Source organism: Peromyscus californicus, unplaced genomic scaffold (assembly GCF_007827085.1).
Source record: "Peromyscus californicus insignis strain IS unplaced genomic scaffold, ASM782708v3 Scaffold_12__1_contigs__length_115047231, whole genome shotgun sequence".
NCBI lineage: Eukaryota > Metazoa > Chordata > Mammalia > Rodentia > Cricetidae > Peromyscus > Peromyscus californicus.
In genome coordinates, this window is record NW_026294413.1 from 86,812,552 (window position 1) to 86,840,501 (window position 27,950).

Sequence of the window (27,950 nt, forward strand, 5' to 3'; positions counted from 1 at the left end):
TTAAAGACGGGGTGGTGGTGGCTGGGCGTGGTGGTGCACACCTTCAATCTAAGAACTCAGGAGGCAGAGGTAGGCAGATCTCTGAGTTTGAGGCTAGCCTGGTCTACACAGCAAGTTCCAGGACAGTCAACACTATATAGAAAGACTGTCTCAAAAAACCAAAATATAAGAAAATGGAAAAGACGGTAGAAGGAAGAGGGCCTGACAGGGAAGTTAGTGTGGTTATGAGAGGGCCACACACAGGACTCTGTGTTCACTGATGCTGAGACAGTAGCTATCGTGACTGGTGGTGAGTACAGAAAGGCTCTCCACGGACACAACTACAGGCCGAGTGTGCACTTACACGTACAAACGAGAAACTATGAGCAAGATGGTGTGTGGCTTGTGTCGACATCCTGGATGTGATGGTAGACCACACTTTACAAGATGTTATCAATGGGAAATAGGAGATGAGAACATGCAATCTTTCTGTATTATGCTCATATTTTTATTTAGTATTATTACTGAGATAAGATTGGCTTTCCTTATCCAAGGTGGCTGGGGAAAGTTATGTAATACAGCAGCAGACTGGCCTCAAACTCATGACCCTCCTGCTTTAGCCTCTGAAGTACTAGGATTACAGGTGTGCACCACCACATCTGGCTCTTTCTATCCAACTTATCATTTAATATAAATGCAATTAATACAAAGAAATAAACAGAAAAAAATTTAATGACTTAATATCTGTTGTTTTATCAGATCATCAATTATAAAGAGAACAAATCAGTTCAATAAATGTTTATATTCCTAGGTGCTAAAGACACAACAGTGGTACAAAGTGACTTCTAGGGCAGCCAGGGTTACAGAGAAACCTTGACTCAAAAAACCAAAAAAGACACAGCATTGAACAGGGAGAGAAAATGGCTGGTCCTGGGTGGGTGTGATAGTGCACCCCTTTAATCCCAGCACTTGAAAGATAGGGGCCAGCCTGGTCTATACAGCTAGTTCTAGGTCAGCAAGGGCTACACAGTGAGATCTTGTCTCAAAGAAACAAATAAACAACCGCAGGCCTCATTAGCATGAGAAGTGAAAACCACCACCAACAAATCAAACTATGCTAGCTAATTAAAGTCAGTGAGGAAACAAAGCAAGCAGGACAGACTAAATGGAGGATACTGCAGACCAGGAGAAAATGTACACACTCATGGAGAGAAGTCCTGCAAGCCATGGGAAACACCAGGTCAGAGGCCTCTAACGAGGCAGGGGCTAGGTGAGCAAGGCGGACAGTAGGAGCTGTTGGCAGAGGCAGAGGGAGGGGCCAGGTGCCAGGTGCAGTCTTGTGGGCCGTGACTATGAGTGAGACAGGATACTGCTGGAGAGCTGTAAAAGCAGAGGCATCAAAGGCCTGTTTTATTGGGGTCATCCTCCTCGTCTAGTTGAGCACAGAGAAAGAAGGCAGTAAGTACCAAGAGCAGGAGGCTGCTGCATAGTCTAGAGCTGGGTATATGTCATTTTGATGTCTCTCTCTCTCTCTCTCTCTCTCTCTCTCTCTCTCTCTCTCACACACACACACACACACACACACACGATCTGACAGACAAGTGCTGAACCAGCTTGCACAGTGGTTCAAATCCTTATAAAATGTCACTGCTTTGTTACTTTGACAAGGCTAGGCCTTTAACTGTACGAACCTTATCTTGTAACCCAGAGGGTGTCTCTTCTAGTGTCTCGGTGCTTCCCAGATTGGAGAGCTGAGTGCTTGGCTGTAACCCAGGGCTGGAGATATTTGAGCCGCCCATCTGATTCTTGGAAAAGAATTAAAAGAAAAAGTCTATCATGTGAAAAAGGATTGCTGTCTAAAATCTGGTTCACATTTGAAGTTATCAAAAATTCCTTAATTAAAAAATAAGCCAAAAAATCTCATGTTTCTATCAATTCTCATAACTTCTATAACAAAATTTCTATAAAGTGGAGAATCTATTTTACACATGGTAGGTCCAACTACTATGGTTTTATCCTTCATTTACTTTCAGGAAAAGATGCCATTATCCTACCAGATTTTCCCATGACTGAAGTGACACTGGACACCTTTAACTGTGGAGACACGGCTCTCCCTGGATGCCCACCTCTACAGGTAGGATGCAGAGCGCACAATGCAGAGGTGCTCTCCTGGGATGCCCACTAAAGTCATGCCCCTGAGCACTCCAAGAAATCAGTGGTTTCTTCTCTGCCATGGCTTTGTCTTTTGAAAACTGCTACATAAACTGGAATGGAATATAAGCACAGTACTGGCTTCTGACATGGCATAAAACCGTTAAGATTCATGCGAGCTCATTATAGAACCAACGGTTCATTCCTTTTAAAATGCTGAGCATATACCATTTGGATTCTTTTCATTTTTAAAGATTTTTCATTTGTGTGTATGACTGCTTTGCCTCCACACATGTGCATCATGTATCTGCCTGGTACCCAGGGAGGTAAGAATGGGGCACTGGATCTCCTGGATCTGGAGTTACAGATGTTGTGTGAGCTGTGGGTGCTTGGAACTGAACCAGTGTCTTCTAAGAGCAGAAGGTGCTCTTCAACCACTGAGCCTCCTCTCCAGCACATTTTCATTCTTAAACTATTAGTCTATGTGTAGTAATCACGTGTGTATGCATGGGTGAGCACCCATGTGGAAGAAGCCAGAGGAGGATCTTGGGTCATTGCCTTGAGACAGGGTCTCACAATGAACCTGGGCTCACTGTTTTGGCTAAACAGGTTGGTAGCAAACCCTTAATTTTTAATTAACCCCAAATCCTTAATCTTCCTGTTACCCCCACCCCCTCTAGCTGGGGGTACAGGCTGACACAGCCATGCTTTTTTATGGGGTGATGGGACCCAAACACTGGTCCTCATGCTTGCACACAAACTTCTTTACAATCTGAGCCATCTCCCCAGCCCCCATTTCAGTTTTCAATTACGAACACAGCTTGAATAACTAACTTCGTGTAGACCACAGTTTCATTTCACTGGAGGAGATACTTAGCAAAGACAAATCAGGGTACAGTGGTAAATACCACTTTAGAAGAAAAATACCATTTTCTTCTAAAAGTTTTTTTTTTTTTGAGACTGTCTTGCTATGTATTTCAGATTGACTTTAAATTGATCTTCTTGCCTCAGCCTCCTAAGTCCTGAGGTCACAGGTGTGACAACCACACTTGACTCGGTTTTTTTTGGGGGTGCACGTAGATGTTTTCTGTGTGCATGTGGAGGCGGGGGTGTGTGTGTGTGTGTGTGATGTCAGATGTCTTCAATCACTCTTTTTTTTTTTTTAAAGATTTATTTATTTACTATGTATACAGCATATGTGACTGCAGGCCAGAAGAGGGCACCAGATCTCACTACAGGTGGTTGTGAGCCACCATGTGGTTGCTGGGAATTGAACTCAGGACCTCTGGAAGAGCAGTCAGTGCTCTTAACCTCTGAGCCATCTCTCCAGCCCTTCAATCACTCTTTATTGAGGAAGGCTGTCTCACTCAATCTGGAGCTCACAGATGCTGCTATACTAGATAGCCATCAAGCCCCAGAGATCCACTGTCTCTGTCTCCCCAGCACTGTCCTGAACCCAACACAAGGGCACGTATGGGGAGTCTTAGGTCCTTATGCTTGCAGAATGAACACTCTGCTGACTGAACCACTGCTCCAGTCCTTAGGTGAACAATCTGATGTTTCTTTCCCTTTAGATTTATGGGCCAGTCTGAGCTGAATTTTGAGTAAAGATTCATTTTGTGTGGATGTGTATGCATATGGACACCCAATCATTTCAATACCACTTCAATTCGAACTTGCTCAAAGTGATACTGCGCCAGGCATGGTGGTGCATGACTTTGATCCCAGCACAACGAGTCAGAGGCAGGCAGATCTCTGTGAGTTCGAGTTCAGCCTGGCCTACAAAGTGAACTCCAGGACAGCCAAGGCTGTTACACAGAAACCCTGTCTTGAAAAAACAAAACAAACAAAAAAAGTGACACTGCAAGTGAAAATATTTTTGTTACTAAAAAGAATCTTTGGTTGGATATGTGGCTCACTGATGGGTGCCTACCAAGCACGCCCAAGGTCCCGGGCTCAAATAGCAAAACTGCAAAATAAACACAACGCAACATAACACACACAAGACTCCTTAAAGATGATCCCCGAGGAACACGCAATTACGATGTTTTGGAAACCTAAGTCACATTTTAAAGATTTGTTGCCTGGCTGTGGTGGCACATGCCTTTAATCCCAGCACTCAGGAGGCAGAGGCAGGCTGATTTCTGTGAGTTCGAGGCCAGCCTGGTCTACAAAGTGAGTTCCAGGACAGGCTCCAAAAGCTACACAAAGAAACCCTGTCTCAGAGGAAAAAAAAAAAAAAACAGTTCCAGCTTTTGTTAAGTACTGTCTATGTCAGGATGACAACAAAAACAACAACAAAAGAAGAAGAAACATGCTCAACAGAGGACTAGGGCCTCAAACATGAAATGAATGGATAGAATGCCACATTTCTCCTACTCAAATGATAATTCTCATATTAGTTCAGATTTTTTTTTTTAAAGACAGGGTTCCTTTAGACTAGCCTTATTATGTAACTAAAGCTGGTCTTGAACACTGATCCTCCCATTTCCACCTTCCAAGAGTTGGGATCATAGGCATATGATCCAGAACACATCCAACCAGTGTCATTCAACTGAATTAGGGTGAAAACAATCTGTAAAAGGCTATGAAATATTTTAATCTCCTAACATGCTGCTTTTTGAACAGGGTCATTCATCATTAATCTCTATCAACCCCACTATAAGGAATGATTGGCACTGAATATCAGAGGGACATAATATTGTCGAAGTACTTAAAAGCAGAAGGTATAATGCTCAGAAATACTAAAAATTGGGAGCGTCACTAAAAATCCAGATCTGTCATTTTTTCAGAGTGAGGCTAGATGATCTGGACACAGTAGGTCACCTGGTAATCACTGGCTGGGGCTGTACTCTAATGAGCCCTTCCACTTGGGGAGTAGGCAATGAATGGGCCTCAGTTCCACTGTGGCCCATGTGGCTCTTGAGTTATTGGACTTTGCAATCCTTAAATAGAACTTGTGAGATGATGTTGAGGTTATGGGCACCTCACTAACTGTTCTGAAGCACTTTAGGGCATTTTGGTACTTGTATAGGGCCTTTGTTGAAGGTTTATTTTCTGTGTTAATGATGGCAACCAGCCACAAAATTGAGGCCATATGTCCAATCACACACAAATCTGTTGGAGGATAATTGTACAGAATTTGGTAAAATCTTTGAGGAGGTTCAATCCCCAGTATTATAGAATGGTGCAGTGGCACACGCCTGTAATTACAGCACTTGGAAAACTGGAAGCAGAGGTTCAAGGGGTTCCTTTGCTACAACAATGAGCTGGAGCCCAGCCTAAGGAAAAACCTTTTCATCTACTAATTCTATTTCAAGTAATTAATCTCAGAAGATTAATGTGATATAGGGTGACTTAGTTCCAGGACTGTATTGCTGAAGTCTTAAGGAAAAGAATTAAGCCAGGCAGTGGTGGCCCATGCCTTTAATCCCAGCACTTGGGAGGCAGAGGCAGGTGGATCTCTATGAGTTCTAGGCCAGCCTGGTCTACAGAGCAGGCTACACAGAGAAACCCTATCTTGAAAAACCAAAAAAGAATTAAGAGAAATCTAGGCTATTATTTACGTAAAGTTCCAGTTGGGAATGGTGGTCCACTTATAATCCCAGCAATGGGAGGCAAGGGCAGGTAGATCTCTGTGAGTTTGAGGCCAGTGTGGTCTATAGAGTGAATTCTAGGACAGCCATGACTACACAGAGAAACCCTGTCTTGAAAAATAAACAAACAAATCCGATAATACACAAACCACACGCACTTGGACAGAATTTTGGAAGGACACATAATGAAGTATTATCAATGGTTATTTCTAGCTGGCAGAATCACTGTATTCCCTTCCTTTCGTTTACTAATTATTGAGCATACAATTTCCTAGAATATTATGCATTGCTTGCCTAAGAAAAATAATGGTATTCCTACATTTTGAAGAACAATTAAAAACTGTTCTTAAAAATTCCCGCCCCCCAAAACTTCGGGAAAAAACAAAATCAAAATCCAGGATTATGTCCTGTAGCTAGAAGCAATGCCAATTGGGTAGCTGTAAAGGTCTGTGGTTTTAGCTACATTTCATTACATGAAATACAAAAGTTGATAAAAAATAAACTACAAGGATTGTAGAGAGGAAATGCTTACAGAGTTTTAAGTTTCAACCTTTATAAATACTATGCATAATGCTGGGTTTGCACCAGTGTGGTAGTGTACAGTGTTTGTCTGAGGCAGAGAGGTGGGGGTGGGGGGGGGAGAGAGAATACAAAAGAGATAAGAGATGATTATCTTATATAAGCTGACTGAACAGGGAAGATTTAGAACTGGAATTAAATCTCATTAAACCTGAGGCTTGCTTATCCTCCCCCTGTCCTTGGTTGCCAATCTCTCAAGTCTATCCAAAAGAAACAGAGGGACCCTGCCTACATGCTGCTGGGGAGAGTCCATCCAAACACTAAGATCCAGGTCTAGAGTCACTTCTAACATCAGCTCCATACAGCAAAACAGGCAAACAAGAAAGAAAGCAGAACTGTCATAGGGAAGCTCTGCTTATTTGGTTTTTAAAGACAAACAAACAACAAATCCCTGTAAGTAAAATGTTAAAGACTTCACAAATCTTCAAACGTTTCATTTGATGAATCTAACCTTGGATAACATCTTGTGTATTCCAGCATGTTTTTTTTTTTTTTTTTTTTACAACAGAAGATGCTGGCTGTATGATTTGCTTTTGCAGTAATTGAAAATAGAAACCATATCAGATTTTCAGAATGCCCACTAGACACTAGAGTTTCTGGAGTCTAGAGGTTGAGCGCAGTGGTAGGTAGCACGCTCAACACTAGGAAAAGTGTTCAAAGAGAAAAGCAGCCTTCTTTCCTTTTGTGGTTTCTGCATCTCAGCCAGACAAGTAAGCCAAGACCACTTCTTCAGCACCTGTCCTACTCAACAGTATCAGTTTCTGTCTAATGGGTATTTTGATCCAGTCACCACTCAGGGTAAGTAATGATCAATACACCCACGTGACCACAGAGGTAATGATAATAGCACAAGGTATTACTATGAGAAGGGATCTATGGAAAATAAGTTAGCCTTTAGACCAAACCAAACAATAACAAAAAAAAACCCTCCAAACTTCAAATTTTATTTTTATTTGATTTTTTAATAATCATGATTTAGCTGGTTGGTGGTGGCACATGTCTTTAATCTCAGCACATGGGAGGCAGAGGCAGGCAGATCTCAGAGTTAGAGGCCAGCCTGGTCTACAAAGTAAGTTCCAGGATAGCCTGGGCTACACAAAGAAACCCTATCTTGAAAAACCAAAACCAAAAGAATACAATGTAAAACTGAATAGATAGCCAGGTGTGATAGCACATGCCTTTAATCCTAGCACTCCAAAGCCAAGGTAGGTGGATCCCTGTGAGTTCAAGGTCAGCCTGGTTTACGAAGAAGCTCCACTGTCAGGATTACACCAAAACAAAAATCAAGATACAAAATACTCCCCAAACCACAACCCCAAAAAGCAAAAAAAGCCACACCTCCAAACAAACAAGAGATAGAAAACACTGAATTTCAGAAAAGTGTCACATTTGAGTAATGAAGGGCTCAATTATGGAACACAAATGTGCCATTTACTATTATGGGGCACAAACCAGCAACTGATTTCAAAACCCACATAAGTCCTTAAGGCCATCTAGCACTGAACAGGACTGCAGGGGTAATGAGACACCACGACACTTTCCCTGAGATGCCGGCTTGAGCACCAGCTTCTGCTCTCCATGACCATTTTCTCCCACAGTAATTCTACAATGACTACAGAACAGAAAATGACTGCTAGGCTTTCCTCCCTAACCAGGCACTCTGAGGGAAGCAGATCCTCCTAAGTCTGGCAGGCTTGAAATCGTGGACTTTGTTCTTTTCTAAACTAAGGACTGCTGTGGGTGCTGGAGTAACTTGGCCCATCTCAAAGACTCCAGCAGTCCTCTTCCTCTCCTTTGGTATGCCCTGGGCAGTACCCAGAGAGCCTTACCCTCTCATACTCATCCTTGGCTCTGCTAAGCATCTCCAGGATGTCGATGGGCCTCTGGTCGCTGCAGCCATTGGCCTGGCTGGGGCTCTGTTTCTCTTGAGCAGCCTGCTGGGATCGCCGTGTCTCCTCTTTGACCACACTAGAGGAGGAGAAACAGGGTTCAGAAAGGCCACGTCACACAACTGGACTCCAGCACTCTCTTGTTGACTTCCCAAGGATAAAGTAAGACTGTCACATGACACTGTCCTTGCAATAGATAACAGGCCTTGGTTACCTAATTCCAGAAAACATATGACTTAACTATGTCACCATCTCAGTCACAACAGTGAACAGCTCCTTACCCTGAGAAAGACAAACGGAATCCCTTTCTGGAGATGGTACATTAAGAAACCCATTCAAGCATCTCCTTTTCTCCTACAAGTAACTCAAAACCAGTAGAACTAAGTGGTAAATAGACATTATAAGACATGGAAAATTGAACAGCGAACTAGTCTTGAAAACGGGGGTTGAGTTCTCTATAACCAGACAAAAGGATCTGCACTAAACTAGTAACCAAACTTAGGGTAGTTATGGGTATGTACTGTATTTTTATTGGCATTATTTAATTCTTCACTTTAAATTCCACAAGGCAAAAGTCTCAAGTTAAGAATGCCACAAAGGGCTGGAGTCTTCAGCTTTTTACAGGCTTATATTTTAAATAACACCCTTGGTTCCTCCTTATATCCTTCACCATAGGAAAAAAGATTTGAAGCAATTGAGTAATTTCAGTAAAATGTTAGGTTTATGTAAAATGTATAGATTTTAATAATGCAACTAATTAATCAATGCATTCAGATTTTAGTCACATACTGCGATGAACAGGCCTTCCTGCCATGAGATTTTATGGGTGCAAGTCTCACCTGGCAGTTTTGTTAACTGAGAACTCACAGACAACCATGACAGGGAGCCAAACAGCTCAGCAGCAAAAGGCTTATTTTGAAAGGACGTGCGTACAGAAGGAACATGAGCAGTCCTAAGGCTGGTCACTTAGTGTCTGTTAAGACAGCCTGCCCAAAACTAATTAGTGTATGTGTGTGTGTGTGTGTGTGGCAATGATGTTCACTGACACTAGGTTAGACAATACCACTTTTTACAAAGATAGAGCCAAGATCTCCCGAGAGATAGCTCAGCTGCTATGCAAATACATGCTTTGCAAGCACAAGGATCTGAGTTAGAGTTCCAGAATTTACAAAAAAAAAGGGGGGGGGTGGGGGGTGGGAGCTGCCTAAAATGATAAAGTGCTTGCTGTGAAAATATTAGGATTTGGCTCTCCAGCACCCATATAAAAAGACAGGAGCAGCAGAGTGCATTTGGAATCTAACTGTTGGGAAGTGCAGACAAGAGGAACCAGACCCTGGGATTCACTGGCCGGCCAGTCTATGTGAGTCAGTGAGCTCCAGGTTCAGTGAGAGAACCTGTCTCAGAAAGGTGAGGGTGACAGAGACACCTGACATCAGCCTCTGGCTTCCATCTGCATGTACGCACACATACATGCACACACACATACAGACACAAACACACACAAGAACGTGATGGTTCATGCTTGTCATCCTGCATTAGGGAATCAGAGACAGGTGGTCTCTCTAGGACTCACTGGCCAGCCAGCCTAGCTTATGTGCTGGGTTCCAGGCCAGTAAGATCTATCTCACAATAAGTAAATACAAAAATGAAATAAAATTAAGGATAACACCCAAAGAATGACACTTGTCCTCTGGCCTACACACACACACACACACACACACACACACACACACACACACACACACACACACACCAAGATATCAGAATCATTATGAGCTTTTTTTTTTTTTTTGAGATAGGCTTCCTATGTAGCTGAAGCTAGCCTCCAAAGACTTCTGCTTAAGCATCCTGAGTGTTGTTATTATAGGCATATACCATAACACCCAGCTGCCACTCTGCATTTATATATAAAATTATCATATGTGTAAGGGTGTTTTGCCTGCATGCATGTCTATGCACTACATGTGTGCCTAGTGCCCACTGAGGCCAGAAGAGATTGTTGGATCGATCACTTAGAACTTGTGGTGAACTGCCATATGGGTGCTGGGACTCAAACTTGGGTCTTCTGGAAGAGCAGCCAGTGCTCCCCATTACTGGGCCATCTCTCTGGCTCCCGTTCTAATTCATTAATTAAATTTCTGTTTTTGCTTCTGACTCACTGGTGCTGGATTACAGGTGTGTCACTGAGCATGCCTATGCATGCTCATGCAGAGGCTCTCTTAGTCTTTCCTAAACTGGGAAGCTCCTGTTTCCTCTAGGCTAACTGATCAGTGAGCTCTGGATTTGCCTGTCTCCACCACCAGTGCTGGGGATTACACCTCAGGTCCTCGTGCTCAGATACCAACTGTTAAATCCTTAGACCCACATGCTAAGATGTTCTGTGGTTCTGTAAGAAAGGTGAACTTGTAGATGTTCTCAAACTCTATTTGACTATAAAGTTCTTGCCCGCCTTACATTCTAGGCAAGTGTTCCACCATGGAGCAACATCCCCCGAACCTCTGCTGCTTTAGAGTAATGCAGTTTTTCCTTCTGGAATCTTAGCCTGTAAGAAGGTGATTACTCCCACAACAAGAACTGCAGTAACACAGGCTTCATGGTAGACTAAAAGAAGACGGGGCAGTGATACGAGAATCCAATCAACACCAGTATCGTATTTAATACTCAGCTAAAGGCCACACCACCCTAGCCCACCACAAGAAAGGACTCCAGCACATAGGCTTTTCTACCTACTTCCTTACTTGCCACCTAGCTTGGCCAAGCTGGTGGTCAACCCTTCCCTGACTTGGACTGGATCTGTGATTCTGGTTCAAAAACAGTATTCTCTAATAATCCCCACTGTTTACCCACAGAACAGACCATCTCAGGAAGCTAACTACTGCTGAAACCAAAAGCTGTTGTTGGGGTGGTAAGGAAGAAACTCACAAGAAAGAGGGCTGGCCTGAAGGTCTCTTCTAGGTCAAACTTAATGGACAATGCTCTCTGTGGCGGTTTGAGTGAGAAAGACTCCCATAGGCTCATGTATCTGAATGGTCTCCAGTTGGTGAAACTTTGGGAAGGTGTGGTGGTTTGAATGAAAATGGCCTATAGGGAGTAGCACTATTCGGAGGCGTGGCCTTGTTGGAGGCAGTGTGTCACTGGAGGTGGGCTTTGGGGTTTCAGAAGCCACGCCCAGTGCCACTCTCTCTTCCTGCTGCCTGCTGATCAGAGATGTAGAACTCTCAGCTACCTCTCCAGCACCGCATCTGCCTGCATGCTGCCATGCTTCCCACCATGACAATAATGGACTATAAGCCAGCCCCAATCAAATGTTTTCCTTCTTTTATAAGAGTTGCCATGTTTGGCTGGAGAGATGGCTCAGTGGCTAAGAGCACTGGCTGTTCTTCCAGAGGTCTTGAGTTTAATTCCCAGCAACCACATGTAATTCACAGCCATCTATAAAGGAATCTGATGTCCTCTGCTGGCATAAAGATATACATGCAGATAGAGCACACATATACATAAATCTTAAAGTAAAAAAGAGTTGCCATGTTCATGGTGTGTCTTCACAGCAACAGAAACAAACCCTAACTAAGGCAGAAGTATTAAGAGGTTTAGCCTCCTTGGAGGTGTGTCACTGGGTGTGGACTCGGAGGTTTCAAAAGCCCACTCTCAGCTTGTGCTCTGTCTTGTGCTTATGGAGAAAATGTAAACTCTCAGGTGAGCACAGTGGTGCATGTTTGACCCCAGCACTCATCTGGGAGGCAGAGGCAGTGGATCTCTGTGAGTTTGAGGCCAGCCTGGTCTACAGAGTGAGTTCCAGACAGCCAGGGCTATGTAGAGAGACTGTCTTAGGGTTCCTATTGCTGTGATAAAACACCATGACTAAAGGAAACTGGGGAGGAAAGGGTTGATTTGGCTTACACTTCCATATCACTTTTTTACTGGAAGAAGTCAGGGCAGGAACTCAAGCAGGGCAGGAAACTGAAGGTAGGAGCTGATGAAGAGGCCGTGGAGGGGATGCTGCTTGCCTTTAATCCCAGCACTTGGGAGGCAGAGGCAGGTGGATCTCAGCCTGGTCTATGGAGCAAGTTCCAGGACATATATAGAGAAACCCCGTTTTGAAAAACAAAAACAAAAAACCAAAACCAAAACCAAACTCCAAAAATGCACCCCCCCTCCCCCGCCAAAGAAGGGACAAACCAACCCAGGACCACCAGCCCAGGGATCAATCACTAATTAAGAAAATGCCCTACAGGCTGCATACAGCCTGATCTTACTCAGACATTTCCTCAATTGAGGCTCCTTCCTCTCTGATGACTCTAGCTTGTGTCAAGTTGACATAAAACTAGCAAGCACAGAGACCCTCAGTCAAAACAAAGCAAAATAGCTGGGTGGTGGTGGCGCACGCCTTTAATCCCAGCACTCGGGAGGCAGAGCTAGGAGGATCTCTGTGAGTTCGAGGCCAGCCTGGTATACAGAGCAAGATCTAGGACAGGCACCAAAACTACACAGAGACACCCTGTCTTGAAAACAGAAAAAAAAAAAAAAAAAAAGCAAAATAACAAAAACAAAAACCAGCTGGGCGGTGGTGGTGCATACTTTTAATCCCAGCACTCGGGAGGCAAGAGACAGGAGGATCTCTGTGAATTCGAGGCCAGCCTGATCTACAGAGCGAGATCCAGGAAAGGTGCAAAGCTACACAGAGAAACCCTGTCTCGAAAAACAAAAAAAACCCAATCCAAAACCAACCAACCCCAACCCCAAACAAACAAAGGTGCCCACATTGCTCCAGCGTCATGCCTGTCATGCTCCTGACATAGTGGTCAGGGAGCCAGCCTCAGAAACTGGAAGCCCCAGGACACATTTTTCTTCTATACGTTGCCTTCATCATGATGCCTCTTTACAACTGAAAAGTAAGGCACCCTTGCCTCTCTCCCTTCTCAAAGTCCAAAAACATGCACCTAAGATAGATCAAGAGTAGAACATACTTTCACAAGCTCTACAAAGTTTGCTCAGCCATTTCTGAGCAAACACTCAAAGTTTATTTTTCTTTTTTCTTTTTCGGTTTTTCAAGAGAGTTTCTCTGTGTAACAGCCCTGGCTGTCCTGGAACAAATCAGCCTGCCTCTGTCTCCTGAGTGCAGGGATTAAAGGCATGTGCCACCATGCCCAGCCTCAACATTCTAAGTTTTAAGGTTAAGTTTAGAATTTTGTCATTGACCAAAGAGAGCATTCAAATTTTAGATCTAAATAGATAAAGGTTAGATCTAAAATATAATAGTTTAGGCAGTCACTCAAATTTCCCACATGGCCTCTCAGCTTTAAGTTGAAGAATTTTTATTATATTGTGGCTATCTATCAAAGAGGTTATAAGAACTGTATCTAACAGAATGTGGACTGACAGACACGCTTTATTTATTGTGGTGCTGGAGACTAAACCCAGTGCCTGCCTAGAACATTTACCAAGGAACTTTATCGCCTGCCCAAAGTCACTTGTTTAAATGCACAAGATAGCTGGGTGGTGGTGGCTCACATCTTTAATCTCAGCACTCGGGAAGCAGAGGCAGGAGGATTTCTGTGAGTTCGAGGCTAGCCTGGTCTACAGAACAGAGTGAGTTCCAGGACAGGCTCCAAAGCTATAGAGAAACTCTGTCTCGAAAACAAAACAAAACAAAAACAAACAAACAAAACCCCAAAAAAGCACAAGATGTGGCAGTTTCAGCATTAGTCAGTGGGGTGATACTGACTGACATAGAGAAGAGAGGTATATGCAGGCAGGCAAACAACAGTGAAAGGCCATTGTCCCCCTTCTCCTTTTTCTTCAATTTCTGGTGACCAGAGGCATTTATCTCAGAGTTAGTGGTAATGTTTATAAGGCATTCTCTTCAGATATAAATAGGCCAAGCACTCAAAAAGTCACTATCAACTGGGCACACTTTTGGGGACACAAGGTCTCCCTCCCTTCTTACGTAGCTGAAATGTGCTATGTCACCCAGGCTGATCTTGAACTCACAATCCTTTCACCTCAGCCCTGGGATTACAGACATCTGTAATTGCTTTCAGTAACTTCCTTCAATTCCCATTTCTATTTCCATATCTCTTTCCGGGCTCAGTACAGTCTTCAGATGGGCCTTCAGTCTTCAGCTCTAGTTACCACTGAGGTTTTTAGTCTGTGGAGTGCTGCCAAGGCCCTCAGAAGAAACTTCAAGATGATTTTCCTTCAGTAGTTGTTAGGGCTCAAACAGACAGATTCTCTCGTTTGGGACTAAAGACTCTAACTTGGCAGGAGAAAATATCAATGTATTAATATAGTCCAAAGTTTAAATACATCTGCCACTTTTGTGATCAAATAAATGCCTTGGCTGAGGTCATGAGGCAGGGCCCCAGGAGCTCACTCAGCGCTAGCATGTTTGTGTTCTCATGTGATGATGCACTCCATTACTAATACAGCACGGCCCTTTTCCTCCCATGTTAGCCCACGCTCCTGACTTCCTCTGTCTATACCACACCATAGTCTACATGAGCAGAATAAACCTTTCTCTCTATAAACTCAATGGATGCCATTGATGAAAAGTAGTGTAACTCCACAGGTAAAATGTTTTAAAAGGAAGTGTGCTTAAGAAAGCCAACACTTCTCTAGTAAGACTGTCAGTTTACAGGCAGCAAAGCCCTCCAAGGTGCGACCAGCAGTAGCTTACAGCCAGAGCAGCCGACAGAACAGTGAGTGGATGGATACACGTTCAGTTAGGACACTCCAGCAGTCCTGGGTTATAACCTGATCTTTGTATGTGGACCTTCTAAAGACATGTAAGCACACCTAGAACTGAGGTCACTGGATTAACTATTATATTTTCATAGTTAAATAAATCAAGAATATTTTCCCCCAAATACACAGATACACACCTTGAAGGGAGTAACAGATTTTGGATTTGGTAGGAACAAGAGCTCACTGCAGCAGATTCGAGCAAGTCCTAAAGCAGCAGCCAGAAGACACCACCCACTGCAAACCCTGCTCTAGTGCTGTTGTCCCAGGCCCTGTCTCGCACTATGGTGTCTTGGGCTCCCAGAATTAAGATGGGCAGCCTTGCACTATGGTCACTCAAGAGGTGGCTTCTACAGGCTAGCACAAGGACAAGAAGTCATCCTTTAGATCATTGATTCAACGGAAATCATTTTCCAGACTTCAAGATTGTGAGTTTTAAATATCTTTTGGAAAACAAACTGTACACTAGGACTTGCTAAACCCACCCTGTGCTCAAACCAAGTTCATCTAAAGGATATGTAATCTGTATCGAGCTACCGAACACAGTGCCATTCATTACAGTAGAAATTGGCATAGTTACTGTATATGGTGGTCAGCCTATGTGTCCTGATGCACCTCATATTCTCTGCCAGGCATCTTGGCAACTGTTAAACTGAACTGTCTGTAGGACTGGATACAATGGATAAATGCTACAAAGGAAAATTTAATATCCTGAAAAAATGCTGTTGACATTAAATCATTAAACAAATGTTCTTACATTTGTAGATAACAATCACACACATCAATTTAATGTATACACAACACAGATTAAAAGGGAACAGACATTTGTAAATACACTGGATTAGTAGGATCATAGGTAATTTTTAGAAAAAAAATCTGCCTTTGTCAAACTTTTGGCAATAAAAAGGAAATTAAGAGGGATGTAAGTTAACGAGGAGATGATAGTACTGAAGAGAAGTTGGGGTCGGAGTAATGTTTTCTCTCTCATTAATCTATGAAAGAGATATACTTACTCAGCCATGAGTTTTGCTATGCGGTGACAGTCATTCTTGTCATAAAACCAGATACTGTATATCGACACTTGAAAACAAAGGAAAACAAAAAGAGATAAGCATAAGGTTTGCAAATCTGAGGACATGAACAACATAATACTGGATTTACCATCAGATCCTCAAATTATTAGTAATACCTCTAAAGAAAAAAAGGATTAAATGAAACAGAAAACTTCTCCCCCAGAAGTCCATTAACACCAGGAAAGGTAAAATATTCGAGATATTAACAACAAAAGCCAAGTGAGGTGTGTTAGCATATGCCTGTGATCCAGCTATTCTGGAGGCTGAGGCAGAGGGAATGCTAGTCCAGGGCCAGCCTGGGCAACTAAGTAAAGTAAGGCTGTCTCAAAATAAAATTAAAAACCAGTTAGGGCCGGGCGGTGGTGGCGCACGCCTTTAATCCCAGCACTCGGGAGGCAGAGCCAGGCGGATCTCTGTGAGTTCGAGGCCAGCCTGGTCTACAGCACAAGATCCAGGAAAGGCGCAAAGCTACACAGAGAAACCCTGTCTCGAAAAACCAAAAAAAAAAAAAAAAAAAACCAGTTAGGGATATAGCTCAGTGGTACTTAGTTCATCCACAGTAAAACATAACCCTCCCCCCCCACCCCCTGCTCCACACACACACACTTTGTTTTAAACATCATAATCTGCCACTAAATACCAATGTTCAGTTGGAACCTCCACTCACTCCTGCTTGATTCGGAAACCTCATTGCTGTTTCTCTCTCTTCAAACTTTGCCCTCTCAGAATCTCCTAACAAAGAAAAGGCACCAAAGCCCCGTTCTAAATTCTTGGCAACTATTGCAACCTCCTCCCATGTTGCCACCAGCAGCCCAAGTCCCCACCTAAAGCGTTCAGATTTTGACCATACTTGGGCACAAACCCAGCCTGTGGTGGACACATCATCACCCTGTATCTACAGCCTATATAATCTCTCTGCTTTAGTTCAGGAGTGTGGCTTCTCCAGCCTCAATCTCTGGGACTAGAGAACCCACCCCAAAAGTTGCTTTGCTCAAATAAACCTGTTGCTATACTTTTTCAATTCGGCTTGATCTGGCTTACTGTGTCGGCGGAGAAAACCTATTAATCAGATGCACCATTACTTATATATTATCAAGAAAGGCTGCCAATGAACTAAGACTCAATCAGTATTGATTTCAAACACGAAAATACAAAAAGGTCTTAATTACAATGAAAAAGTTAACAGGAAGTTTTAAATAACTGATCAACTGTTCACATTCGCCATCAGTCAGTCACACTTCTTTGCCACCTTTTCTTATTCCCAGAATGGTGAGCCACATAACTAAGGACTTCAAAATCTTTGTTGCAAGATAAATTACTTTTGTCATTAAAGATGGCAATATAAACAAGCTTTTAAAGCAGGTTTTGGGTATGATGTGTAAAAATACTGAAGATGCAAGTCAAAATAAACACATGGCTGGGGAAGGCCCCCTGACTGTTCTTATGTACCACTGGGGGAGTGCAGTCTATCATCCTGGAGGTAACTCACTGGGAAAGGAGCTTGAGGCAGATGGTCTCATCACCCCTACAGCCAGGAAGCAGAGGGATGGATGCTACTGCTTAGCTCCATTAGTTTGTCTGGAAGTTAGGGCAGGTCTTCCCACACCAATTAACCTAATCTAGCTAACTCCTCATGGACATGTCCAGAGCCTTGTCTCCTGGGTGACTCTAGGTCCTGGCAGGTCGACAACCAATACTAACCATCGCATCCTTTTTTTTCTTAGAAATGACAGCTTCATTCTATCCAGGAATCTCTTCTATATTTGTAAATACCAGTGGAGCTTTTTTGTATGCATGTTTCTGGATTCTTTATTTCCATTTGTCTATCCCTACCATGTCTTGATTAGTGTAGTATAGATGTATGGGGAGATTTTCTTTGTGTTTTGTTTATTTTTTAGGCAGTGTTCTGGTGTTTCTGAGACAGTCTTGCAATGTAGCTCAGGCTGACTTCAAAACTCTTGCTCCCCCTTCCTCTGCACGTGTGTGTGTCACCAAACCCAGACTAAGGCACTGGTTTTTGTTTCTAACATGTTGATTTATTTTCTACATTTTTTTTTTGTTGTTTTTTTTTTTTTTCGAGACAGGGTTTCTCTGTGTAGCTTTGCGCCTTTCCTGGGACTCACTTGGTAGCCCAGGCTGGCCTCGAACTCACAGAGATCCGCCTGGCTCTGCCTCCCGAGTGCTGGGATTAAAGGCGTGCGCCACCACCGCCCGGCTATTTTCTACATTTTTAACTATACTAGAATTCCCTGCCCTGCTATGGATTTGTGTGAACTGATCTCCTATCTTGAGACTACCAAACTCTGTCAGCTCAAAGAGTTGTATAGACAATATCGTTTAATGAGGGACAGACTGAATTCCTAAAAGTATTTGCTTTGACTCATCACAGTGGTCACAAGTTTCAGTGATATTCTAAACAGAATTGGATGAACATCATTGCCTGGCTCTTGATCTCAGAGGGCAAGCATTTAGTCCTTTAGCGCGTGCACACGCACACACACAATTAGCTGCAAGTTTGGTTTTTCTTTTCGGTTTTTCTAGACAGGGTTTCTCTGTGTAGCTTTGGTGCCTGTCCTGGATCTCACGTGGTAGATCTGCCTGGTTCTGCCTCCCCAGTGCTGGGATCAAAGGCGTGTGTGCGCCACTGCAGCCTGGCTATTAGCTGTAAATTTTTGTAGGTATGCTTCACCAAGGTACTGGGTCACTTCTATTCATAATTTGAGTTTTTATCATAAATGGACAATGGATTTTGTTGGTCTTTTAAAATATTTTCCTCACAAAGTAATCATGAAGGCTGGGTGTGCTACTGGATTGTGGAGCACATGCATAGCTTGTGCAAGGCCCCAGCCTCAAAATAACAAAAACCATGTATTTCTTTAGTTTATTGACTTGGTAGACTTCATTTATTAATTTTCAATATTGAATCAACTTTTCCTATCTGGACAGAGCTCCCTTGCGCACTGAGTACACTTTTTAAATGTATTTTTGAGTCTATGTTTATAAAAACACATAGGCTAGTAGTTTTCTTTTTCTCTTTGTTTTGGTATTAGTGTAATAACAGTCTTATAGAAACATCTGAGAAGTATTCCTTCTTTTCCTACTCTCCGGAGACTAACATTAGTGTCAATGCTTTTGAATTTCTTTTTCAGGAACATGTAAGTTACAAATACAACTTCTTTAATGTGGTTCAGCAGTACTCAGGCTATCTATTTTATCTTGGTTGAATGCCACAGTTTGTGAGTTTTAAAGGGAGTTGTTCTACTTCTAAGTCACCAAGAGTTGATAAATGCGAAATTGTTCTTAAAATGTCATGTATCTAGACAGTTGCAGTATTTGCAATTTCTTATCCTCCTCACTCTCCAACAGAGACAAATTTGATTTTGTTCTTTGAGACTGGGCCTTACTTTGTAGCCTATGCTACCTGGAATTCACAATCTTCTTGTCTCAGGATCCACTTTCCAAGAACTACAAGCATGTGGTACTATGTCCACCTATCAACGTATGCCTGTACTCTTGTTAGCGTTGTTAAACATTTTATCAATTATATTGTCTTTATTTCACAGAACAAGCTTTTTGCTTCAGCGATTTTCCTTCACTTTCTCCAATTTCGCTGAAATGTGTTCTTATCTTTAATTTCTAATTAAATTTTAATTTTTATGCTTTGAGTTAATATTGCATTTCTTCTTCCCTTGTCTTTTTTTTTTTTGTTTTTTTTTTTGTTTTTTTGTTTTTTTTTTCGAGACAGGGTTTCTCTGTGTAGCTTTGCGCCTTTCCTGGAACTCACTTGGTATCCCAGGCTGGCCTCGAACTCACAGAGATCCGCCTGGCTCTGCCTCCCGAGTGCTGGGATTAAAGGCATGCGCCACCACCGCCCGGCCTTTTTTTTTTTTTTTTTTTTTTTTAAGGTAAGGTTCCTCATAGGCCAGGATGGCCTTGAGCTCCCAATCCTTCATTTTCCATGTGCATGGGATCATAGGCATGTGCTAGCACACTTGGTTATTTCTAATTTCTTTCAGTGGGAATTTAGTAAGTTCTCAGCCAGTGCTGCACAGAAAGGCAAGCATTTATCATGGCTTAAAAACTATGTTCCAGGCCAGAATGGAAACATAGCCCTCTGCCATTCCTATCCTGACTTCTTCCGTGGATGGGGGTGGGGGGTTGGGATGGGGGAACAACCCTGGTGGTCACTTCTTAGCAGAGCTTCCAATCTGCCAGGTTTACTTGGCTTGTCTAGTATTATTGGCACAAATTCCATGCAGCCCATGGGAGGCCAAGTCCACCTGGGCTACCTTCTGTTGCTAGGCTGGCTTGCATTGTGTTAAGACTGAGAGAGACATCCTCCTCCTGGTCTGGTCTGGATGTCTGTCACACCCCCATCACCTTCTGGCTAGCCTTCAGAGTTCTCCAGTGTGTCATATTATCTCCAGGTTTTATAATTGCACTTATCAAGAAGAGACAAATTATTTGCTTGATCGTTCAAGTCATGATATGCACTTTTATGGTTGGAAAACAGGAGTCTAAGAAGACGACTAGGTGGTTTATTAATTTAGGACTAGAGCTAGAACACAGGCTGGTGCCTTCCTAGAGCACCTGTTTTGCCACCCCACACCCGGCACCGACATATACAGAGGTTGGAGGACAACTTACAGGGAGTTGGCTCTCTCCTACTATGTAGGTTCCGGGGATTCAACTCAGATCATAAGCTTTGGCAGTAAATACCTTTATATGTTGAGTCATTTTGTCAGTCCCATACCCACCCCCACTCCTCCAAACAGGGCTTCTCTGTGTCACAGCCCTGGCTGTCCTGCTCTGTAGACCAGGCTGGCCTCGAACTCACAGAGATCCACCTGCCTCTGCCTCCCAAGTGCTGGGATTAAAGATGTGTGCCACTACCGCCCGGCCCCATAATACTTCTTTATGGCAGTGAAAGTAGTGACAGGGCTTCTCCGTGCAGCCCCAGCTCTCCTGGAACCTCATCTGTAGACCAGGGGGTCTCAAACTCAGAGATCCATCTACTTTAATGTCCTGGGTGCTGGGGGCACAGACATGTACCACCACGCTCAGCTCTATAAAATAGTGAATGTGAATTACACTTAAAGACTAGAGAAAAAGAAAGAAAAAATTAAGTCAAAATCGCACTTTAAAGGATAGCAGAAAGCTAGGAATGGTAGCATAAATATGTAATCCTGCACTCTGGAGGCTAAAGTGAGGGGGTCATAAATTTGGGGACAGACTGAACTACACCAGCAAGACCATGGTATAAAGAAACAAGAAGTTGGTATAGCTCAGTTGGGAGAGTGCTTGCCTAGTATTTGAAAAGTCCTAGGTTTGGTCCCTACCACTGTGACAGTGAATGTCTGTAATCCCAGCACGGGGAGGTGGAGACGGATTAGGAATCCAAGACCATTTTCAGCTACATAGAGAGTTTGAGGACAGCGTGAGATATACAAGACCGTGTTTCACAACACACACACAAGCACGCAGGCACGTGCCAACAAACTCAGAAAATATAAATGTAAGCATAAGAAATTGTATTTTGGGGCTGGAGAGATGGCTCAGAGGTTAAGAGCACTGACTGCTCTTCCAGAGGTCCTGAGTTCAATTCCCAGCACCCACATGGTGCCTCACAACCATCTGTAATGAGATCTGGTGCCCTCTTCTGGCCTGCAGGTGTATATGCAGACAGAATGCTGTATACATAATAAATAAATCTTTAAAAAAAAAAAAAAAAAAAAAAAGAAATTGTATTTTGTTTTTTATTTACCATTTTGTTGTTTTTTTAGATATGTATCCCAGGCTGGCCTCAAACTTCTGATTCTCCTTACTCTGATTCCCAAGCACTGAGTAGGTATAAGCCATCTTACCTGGCTTCAATAAATTTTATTTTATTTGACTACTAAAAATGTCCTTTATTAAACTTTACTCACACATGTAATAATGGCAGATAAACAGTATATTACCAGAAATGAGGTGGGAGGGTTAATTTTTCCCCCCCCCCAGACAGGGTCTTTCTATATATCCTAGGCTAGCCTCAAACATTTTTCTTTAAAAAGTTTTTCATGTAATCTACTGGTTTCAATGAATTTTAAATAAATTTAAAATGTATTTTTTTTTTTTTTTTTTTGGTTTTTCGAGACAGGGTTTCTCTGTGTAGCTTTGCGCCTTTCCTGGAACTTACTTGGTAGCCCAGGCTGGCCTCGAACTCACAGAGATCCGCCTGGCTCTGCCTCCCGAGTGCTGGGATTAAAGGCGTGCGCCACCACCGCCCGGCTTAAAATGTATTTTTTAGAATAAATAAAAAAGTGGTTGTGCATGATTAAAAAAATGCATTTTTAAAAGCCTGGTGTGGGTTGGGGATTTAGCTCAGTGGTAGAGCACTTGCCTAGCAAGCGCAAGGCCCTGGGTTCGGTCCTCAGCTCTGGGGGGAAAAAACAAAAAACAAAAAAACCTTTGTAGCCAGGCGGTGGTGGTGGTGGTGGTGGTGGTGCACACCTTTAATCCCAGCACTCGGGAGACAGAGGCAGGTGGATCTCTGTGAGTTCGAGACTAGCCTGGTCTACAAAGCGAGTTCCAGGAAAGGCGCAAAGCTACACCAGAGAAACCCTGTCTCGAAAAACCAAAAAAAAAAAAAAAAAAAAGCCTGGTGTGATCATGGTATGTGCCTAATAATTCACAATGAAGCTAATGCAGGATCAGTCTGAAGCCAACCTGGGCCATGTAAAGAGATCTTGTTTCTAGTAAAGTTTAAAAAAAACCCTTTTTAAATAAATATTAAATAAGCTCTGTAAAGATTTTATTAGAATATATCAATCTATAAAGCCAATTAATCAAAGTTATTTTGATGGCAAATTATTTGTTGCATCTTGAATTAAGTGAGACCACTCTTCTGCAAGACTTCATGGCAAATCATTTGACAATCCGCTGCTTAATTTTCACAAAGGTTAAGTTGGATTTTTCTACTGTTACCACTGTGTAAATTAAGATATTAATAAATGGAGTAAGCAAATGGCTTCACTTTAATAAATGAAGAACATGGATAAGATTCTCTTTTCCCTACCCTATTGACAAGGTTCTATGTTCTGGCACAGAAAATCTCCAACCACACTAAAACTGCCTAAACCTTCAGAGCCCCGTGTGGCCACAGATCCTTATGGTACTCGAACATGAGGCTGCTTTCCATGCCTGGGACCCATTGTTTAAAGCGATTCTTCTATTCACAGAATTTCAAAACACTGCATGTGCTTCCAATGAAGAGGAATTTTGTAATGTTTTACATAATGCAAATTAAAAAATTAACTCAGCTTTGACATCTCAATGGAAGAACACAGAAGTAGCCTTGTTAGAGAGAGAATGATTTCACATTATCTACTACTGGGTCTAGAAGCTAAATCTCACCCCAACACTAATTTAGAGTAAATCACACTAAGGCGTTCAAAAGATTCCATATATGGCAATTACAGGCAATCACCTTTCTTTAAATATCCCTTTTTCCAACCTTGGCTCAGAAGACCTGAAACACTAAGTCCAAATACAGAAGATTCCGGTTTTCACATACCACACAATCTCCATCTGGACACAGCCACGTGAGTGGCAGGGCTGACAAAGTGCGTTAAAATGCAATGCATCAGGTATGGAAAGGAGCACAAAGCTCTTTCTGGGATTCCAAATTAAACTATTAGAATTTCAAATTGAAAACTAAAGTAATTTCACCAGAGCTGCCAGCTTAAGGCAAATCTTCATTTAAGTTATCCCTTTTTCTTTCAAGAAACCAATGTAATTTAGAAATAAGACATTTGCTTCTATACTTGTCCATTATCAAACAAACTGCCAAAAAAGAACCAAACACTTTCAAAGGCATGTTTGCAGAAGAAACAGATAAGGAGGCCAGAACGATAGCTTAATGGGCAAAGGATAAGAGTCACACTCGATTCTGCCAGAAGCAGACCTGTAGAGGTTCAGAGACGCATCCAAGAATCAGTACTGTCTGCCAACATATCAAGAGCTCAGTGCACGCAACTGGCAAGAAAGCTCAGGGAGCTGCCACTGAGCCTGTCACTGCCACTAGTGAGGAAAACCAGATAAGTCTGCCAGATAGCCGAGACCACAAAGGACCTTGTCTCTAAACCCAAGTTAAGTATTCTTAAGAGAACCTACACTTGAAGGTCCTATATATGCTGCCAACAATCGGTGCTGAGATGTCCTGAAATAATCTCCCCTCATTAACTGTCCCACGCAAGACTCAGGCTTCTGGGAAAGCAGCATTACTCTGCCACAGCAAACAGTGATTTGTACCTGTTTCATAAATGGTTTTTCTCAAGATCAAAGGGAACTAGTTGGTGGATACCCACCATATGTCTTGATGGCTGGTCCCAAGACAATTAGACATAACGGCAGCCACTGAAAAGGTAGGGAGTATAATGTAACACTGTTGTACTTCCATGAAAAATATCAAGAGGCAAAATAGCCCCAAACAAGTGTTTCTCCTACTTTTCAACTGGGGCCCTTTCCTTTGAAAATCAAGAAAAAAACAACAAAAAACCCAAAAAACTGTTAAGAGCATTTGGATTATCTAAAATTTAGAAAAACTTAAAAGCTGATGGGGAAAGTGTTTAGTTATCAAAAGAGCCCTGTAATAACCTACTTATTAAAATTTGATACTACATTTTACTCAGCTTTATTTAAGCTGTATATGACATACACAAGATTAAGGAAATTCAAAGTAGTTCGAAGACTTTACCAAAGTCTTTGAAGGGTTCTAGAGCTACTGTGACACACTCTTGTTACATGCTGTCTTCTTGACTCATTTATCATTTATACCTGACCTATTTTCTAAAAGAATTTGAGGAGGCTGGTGGTACTTTTCTTAATACAGAGCCAAGTAGAAAAGGAGGGCTTCTGGTGTTAGTGTTAAGAGTTCTAAAACTTCTGGGGGCCTGGAGAGATGGCTCAGTAGGTAAGAGCACTTGTCCCTAAACCTGATGACCTAACCCCAATCCCTGGAATTCACATAGTAGAAGAGAACTGACTCCCTGCAAGATGTCCTCTGACTGCCACATTACCCACATGGTCGGTCTTGGTCTTAATCTCTCTCTCTGTCTCTGTCTCTCTCTCTCTCTCTCTCTCTCTCTCTCACACACACACACACACACACACACACACACACACACACACACACACACACACACACACACACACACAGGCACACCATAAACAAAGAATTAAGAAAAGAAAAAGAGCTATTAATTTTGGAGCTGTAGCTCAGTGGTAGAGCAACTGCCTAGCAAGAGGGGGAGGGTGTCTCCTGAGTTCAATTTCTAGTACCATGAAAACCAAACCAAACCAAACCTCCAAAGTGGAAATAGTTCTAAAGATATAAAGAAGGGCTGGAGAAATGACTTCAGTGGCTTATTGCTCTTGCAGAGGAGCTAAATTCAGTTCCTAAGACCCTTACACTTGCCTGTAACTCTAGATCCAGGGGCTCTAACAGATTCTGACTTCCAAGGGAACATGCACACATACATGATGCATATAAATTCATAGTCATACACTTATACATATACATAAATAAGACTTACAGGTATGAAGATTTCCTATAATAGGAAGCAAAAACAAGAAAATGGACTTTCAACATAGTCAAATACACTTTAACAATCAAAAATGGAACACTGTAGCTACATAAACAGCCGTCTGCTCCAGCTAGTAAGAAAACACACGTCTTTATACTGACAGATCATTTCCTTTCAGAGAGGAGTAAGCCTGGCAGCCCCTGTACAGAACCAAAGACAGACTGGCCTTTGATTCTACCAGGAGATACTTGGCAGGCTGCAAACACTTAGGTAGATGACAGGATGCTGTGTGTCTGACCTCTTTTTCCAAAGAGTAATCACCCAGAACAATGCACACTAATATGGTAGAGGAAGAGCCCAAATCCTAAAATTGAAGTCTGAGTATCTACTTATTGAACATTGGGTAGAAGATTTGAACCATATGACCTAAAAAACTATACTCTGCAAGCTTCTCAGCTTATTTTAAAAGGGTTACCCTCTCAAAATTAAATACTGTGGAAGCAATGTGATCTCAGAGTGGGATTCAGGCCAGTGAGATGGTCACTGAATTGGGAATTAGGAAAACAAGTTCAACAATACTATGTCTGATGTTTCCATTTATCAAAGTTTTTTGTTTTGTTTTTTTCTTTGAGACATGGTTTCTTTGTGTAGCCTTGGCTGTCTTGGAATTTGCTCTGTACAGCAGTCTGGTCTTGAACTCAGAGCTCCACCTGCCTCTGTCTCCTGAGTGCTGGAATTAAAGGCACATGCCACCATTGCCTGGCTCCCATTTATCAAAATTTTCTTCTTAAATGAAGGGCAACTCCAAATAAAGGGGAGAAGCACAGTAAAGCTTTCACTTGATACAGGACTATAGGCACCATTATCACAGTGCTCACCACTCGAGGCTGGGCTTCCAAACACCTGCTATGTATGATTACAGGTGTGACGCAACGCGGGGCATGTCCCGCTAGCCATCTACTTACTCTATGCTCCACCAATCTACCACGTTAACATAATGGATGGGAAAGGTAAAGAGCGGGAAATGGCGTTTGACATTTATAGGTCTGAATTCTTGTTTTTCAATTTCCAGTAATCTACAGTTAGAACGTCTGGATATAGGGTTGATTATGGTTTAAGACACAAACCTCCTCTTTTTCCCTTGACTTCTGCTTTCCTATACATTTTCCTGTCAGTTTATTAAGAGATCATCCAACTCAGAGTTATAAGCATAAGTGCCTATAGGATATAAGATCTCAAGAGTGTTGTGTGATTAGCAATGGGCATGTTTTCCCCAGAACTTTGGCTCAGATCAGAATTTGCAGTGATGTCAGCACTTTGTGGTCAAGGAATCCAGGTGTGTGGGGATGTACCTGTAGCTCATTTGGTAGAACGCTTGCCTAGTATGCACACAGCCCTGAGCTCCAGTTCCAACACTACACAAATGGCATGGTAGTGCATGCCTGGTATCCTAGGACTTGGGAGGTTTAGGTAGGAGATCACTAATTCCAAGTCATCCTTGGTTACATAAGATTCCAAGGTGAGTTTCTACCTTAAAATAACAACAAATCCAGGGGTGTGTGCTTAAGAATCAAATATGTAATTTTTATACGTTGGTAGCAAATGCTTATCCTGTGTTTAACTAAAAAGACACAGCTGGCCATGCCTGGAAATATTGCCTTTTTTGTAACTGAGATCTGCTTAGATTCCCAGGGCACTGAACCTGCAGAGCTCAGTCTTGAAGTTTATGCTGCCCACTCCACAGGGCTTCAGTTCTTGGGCTAGTGGTTACCTTGTGCTTCACATTTTATAGCAGTGATGAATTTCATTATGTAAACACGACATTACATTTATATACATGTGACATATTTCTATCATCTAGATATGTGACTATGGTTAGTGACTTTTCAAAAGAAAAAATTCAAAGTATTTACTAAACTAGATATAATTATCTAACAACTAAGATAACATTGGAACATAAAGATAAAAGCTGCTTTTAAACTACCTTAGGGGAGAAAAAGCCAGTAATTAGTGAGCTATAATAAAAATATTCCATTTTGGACATTCTGAAATGCTCGAGGACTCAAAAACCTTACCAAGAGGGTGCCCGGCAGCACTTCTACCAGAATACAATGAGACAGAGCAATACAGAGTTTTACAATGGCTGACCTCACAGCTCTGTCAGCTCCCAGACTGAGTTCTGTATGTTCTCATGAGGTTTTAACTCTTCAATCTATAACTGGGGCAAGAGTGAGGAGGCACTTTCCTTATCTTGGTCCTGGAGGCAGGCTAATGCAGCTGCCACAGGTCCTCTTTCCCTTCTGATTACAGAATCATACCAACCTCAGCCTGCAACTGGTGGAGACCACCTGCCTTTCCTCAGGCTGCAAGCAGCAG

The 27,950-nt window shown here is 42.4% G+C and overlaps 1 protein-coding gene across 2 annotated transcripts in view; it reads right to left on the reverse strand.

The window, feature by feature from the left end:
- The window catches only part of Dcp1a (decapping mRNA 1A), a 70,135-nt gene that overhangs the window by 12,341 nt on the left and 29,844 nt on the right, over positions 1–27,950 (reverse strand). Inside the window, exons 4-6 of one of the 2 annotated variants that reach the window (XM_052733770.1) lie at positions 15,949–16,015; positions 8,135–8,273; positions 1,671–1,784 (exon numbers count right to left, since the gene is read on the reverse strand). In XM_052733770.1, coding sequence (XP_052589730.1) covers positions 1,671–1,784; positions 8,135–8,273; positions 15,949–16,015 — 320 coding nt within the window. The remainder of the gene's footprint in view (positions 1–1,670; positions 1,785–8,134; positions 8,274–15,948; positions 16,016–27,950) is intronic. The other variant, XM_052733771.1, reaches the window with a different exon arrangement.